This window comes from Monoraphidium neglectum, assembly GCF_000611645.1.
Source record: "Monoraphidium neglectum strain SAG 48.87 unplaced genomic scaffold scaffold06657, whole genome shotgun sequence".
Taxonomy (NCBI): domain Eukaryota; kingdom Viridiplantae; phylum Chlorophyta; class Chlorophyceae; order Sphaeropleales; family Selenastraceae; genus Monoraphidium; species Monoraphidium neglectum.
The window spans coordinates 1-2,057 of NW_014006989.1; the positions used below are offsets into that span (position 1 = coordinate 1).

Here is a 2,057-nt window from a genome sequence, read left to right on the forward strand (position 1 = left end):
CTCCCTGCCCACACACACTTCCCCTCGCCCCAAACCGCGCCGCTCACCGCCGTATGGCTATGAAGCTGTTGCTGTAGCCGCCCGCGCCCGCCTTTTTCAGGCGGCTGGTCTCTGGCTCGAACAGCGTGATCTTTTCGCTGTGCATGGCGGGGCTGCCTGCGGGGAGGGGATGGGTTCAGGGGTTTGTGAGGGCCGGGGGTGAGGGCAGAGGGTGGGTGTGAGGGGAGAGGGAGGTTTGGTTTGGGGAACGAGCCTCGGAGGGGTGGGGATTGAGGGGGTCCGAGGGTGGAGGGGGTGAGGGAGCCAGGGGGTGGCGTGAGCGGGGAGACTTTGGAGGCACGGGGGGCCCGGCGGAAGTTGGCGGGTAGGGAGGGAGGGGCGCGCTGGAGGAGGGGGCGCTGGGAGAGAAGCGCAGGGTGGGCGGCTGGGTGTAAGGGGTCTGCTTGAGGGGCGCTAATCACCAGCAAGGCAGGCGCATTGTGTGCGTGCCGCGGAAAGGCGTCGAGCGAGGACCAGGGGTGAGGGGCTGACCACTCACTGCTGCTTTTGCTTGCGCTGGGCTGCGTGGCCGGCTCCGGCAAGCGAGCGCACGCCCACGCCCACACCCACACCCACACTCACACTCACACCCACACACCCCCACACTCGCACTCACAAACATGGAGGGTTGGCTCAGCCCCTGAACCTCAACCCCATACCCCTCTGCGCATGGAGGGTTCGGGTCAGCCCCTGAACCCCAACCCTGTACCCTACATGCATACCCACGCAAGCGCGTGCACACCCTTCACCCCCATCCTCCCCCGCCCGCCCACCGGTGTAGAGCCAGGCGCACATGTCCCCGTTCATAAGGAACAGCTCCGCCATCGCCGACAGCGCCGACGGGTTGATGCGCCGCGCAAAGTGGCGCACCTGAATAGGATCGAGGGAGGGGAAACCATCATGAACCTGAGAAAGGGACAGACGGGGACGCAGAGAGCCGCCCGACAGCCGCACCAGGTGGCGCCTGGGTCCCCATCAGTCCCGCGCGCCCGCCCGGCGGCGGCCTCCGGCGGCCGTGACCCAAAGCCAACACCCTCCAAACGTCCCGCCGTCTATCACACCCGGCGGCGTGCGTGCTGGAGCCCCTGCTGCCTCAATCTCTGCTCGAGCGATGACCCGCACGCGCGTTTGCCGCGGCAGGGTGGGGGACATGAAGCACACACAGACAGCGATGGGATGCGGCGCGGCGCTTACCTTGGAGCAGCCCGGGTCCAGCATGCACCAAGGAGTGAGGGGCTCGAACCGCTCCCGCTCCCCGCCCTCGCCGTCGCTGCCGGACGCGTCGTCCGCCGCCGCCGCCGAGGACCCGCGCGGCTTGGGGGATGTGCGCGCGGGGTCGCCTGGGGGGGGGATGCAGTTGGGATGGACGGGTGCCAGCCGTTTCGACGAGCGACGTCATTTGGGAATGGGGGTTTTGATTTTGTTGGGGCGCAAGGAGGCGGCGTGGACGCAGGTGAGAGAGGTGCTGATACGCGGCAGGGGTCCTCGGCTGCCCCCAAAAAAGCACTCTCCAGGGTCAACGTCGCCGCCTGAGGGGAGCGATTAGGGGCCGCGGAAGGTCAGCGCCCGCAGCGCCCTCACCTGCGGGCCCCGCCGCGGGCAGCTTCAGCGGCCCCGCGTGCGCCGCCGCCGCCGCCGCCGCCGCCGCCGCCGCCGCCGCCTGCCAGCCCGGCGGCGGCGCGGGGCGCTCCCACGTCGTCGTCTTGCTGTTGTGGTCAACGTAGAATACCCGCTTAGTCACCGGGTCGTACTTCGCCTCCCATCCGACGGGCAGCGGCGGCGGCGCCGCCTCCCCGCCGCCGCCGCCCCCGGCGCCGCCCCAGCCCGAGAGCACCGGCGCGCTCGCGACCCGCAGGTCTCGCCCCAGCGCCTCGCGGGCGCCCGCCGCGGCGGCGCCGCCGCCGCCGGTGGTGCGGCCGGGGCTCTGGAGACGGGAGGTCGAAGGGGCGCCGTCCGCGGCCGCGGCCCCCATCATCGATGTGAGCCCCCGCCCCAAATCCTTTCCAAGGGATGACAGG

The 2,057-nt window shown here is 70.8% G+C and overlaps 1 protein-coding gene across 1 annotated transcript; it reads right to left on the reverse strand.

Moving 5' to 3' along the window:
* Positions 1–43: 43 nt before the first annotated feature.
* MNEG_16673 (hypothetical protein) lies at positions 44–2,014 on the reverse strand (the record flags this gene model as incomplete). Its single annotated transcript, XM_014034857.1, has 4 exons — positions 44–156; positions 813–909; positions 1,234–1,379; positions 1,621–2,014. 4 exons carry the CDS (start codon positions 2,012–2,014, stop codon positions 44–46), a joined length of 750 nt encoding a protein of 249 aa, XP_013890311.1.
* Positions 2,015–2,057: the final 43 nt, after the last annotated feature.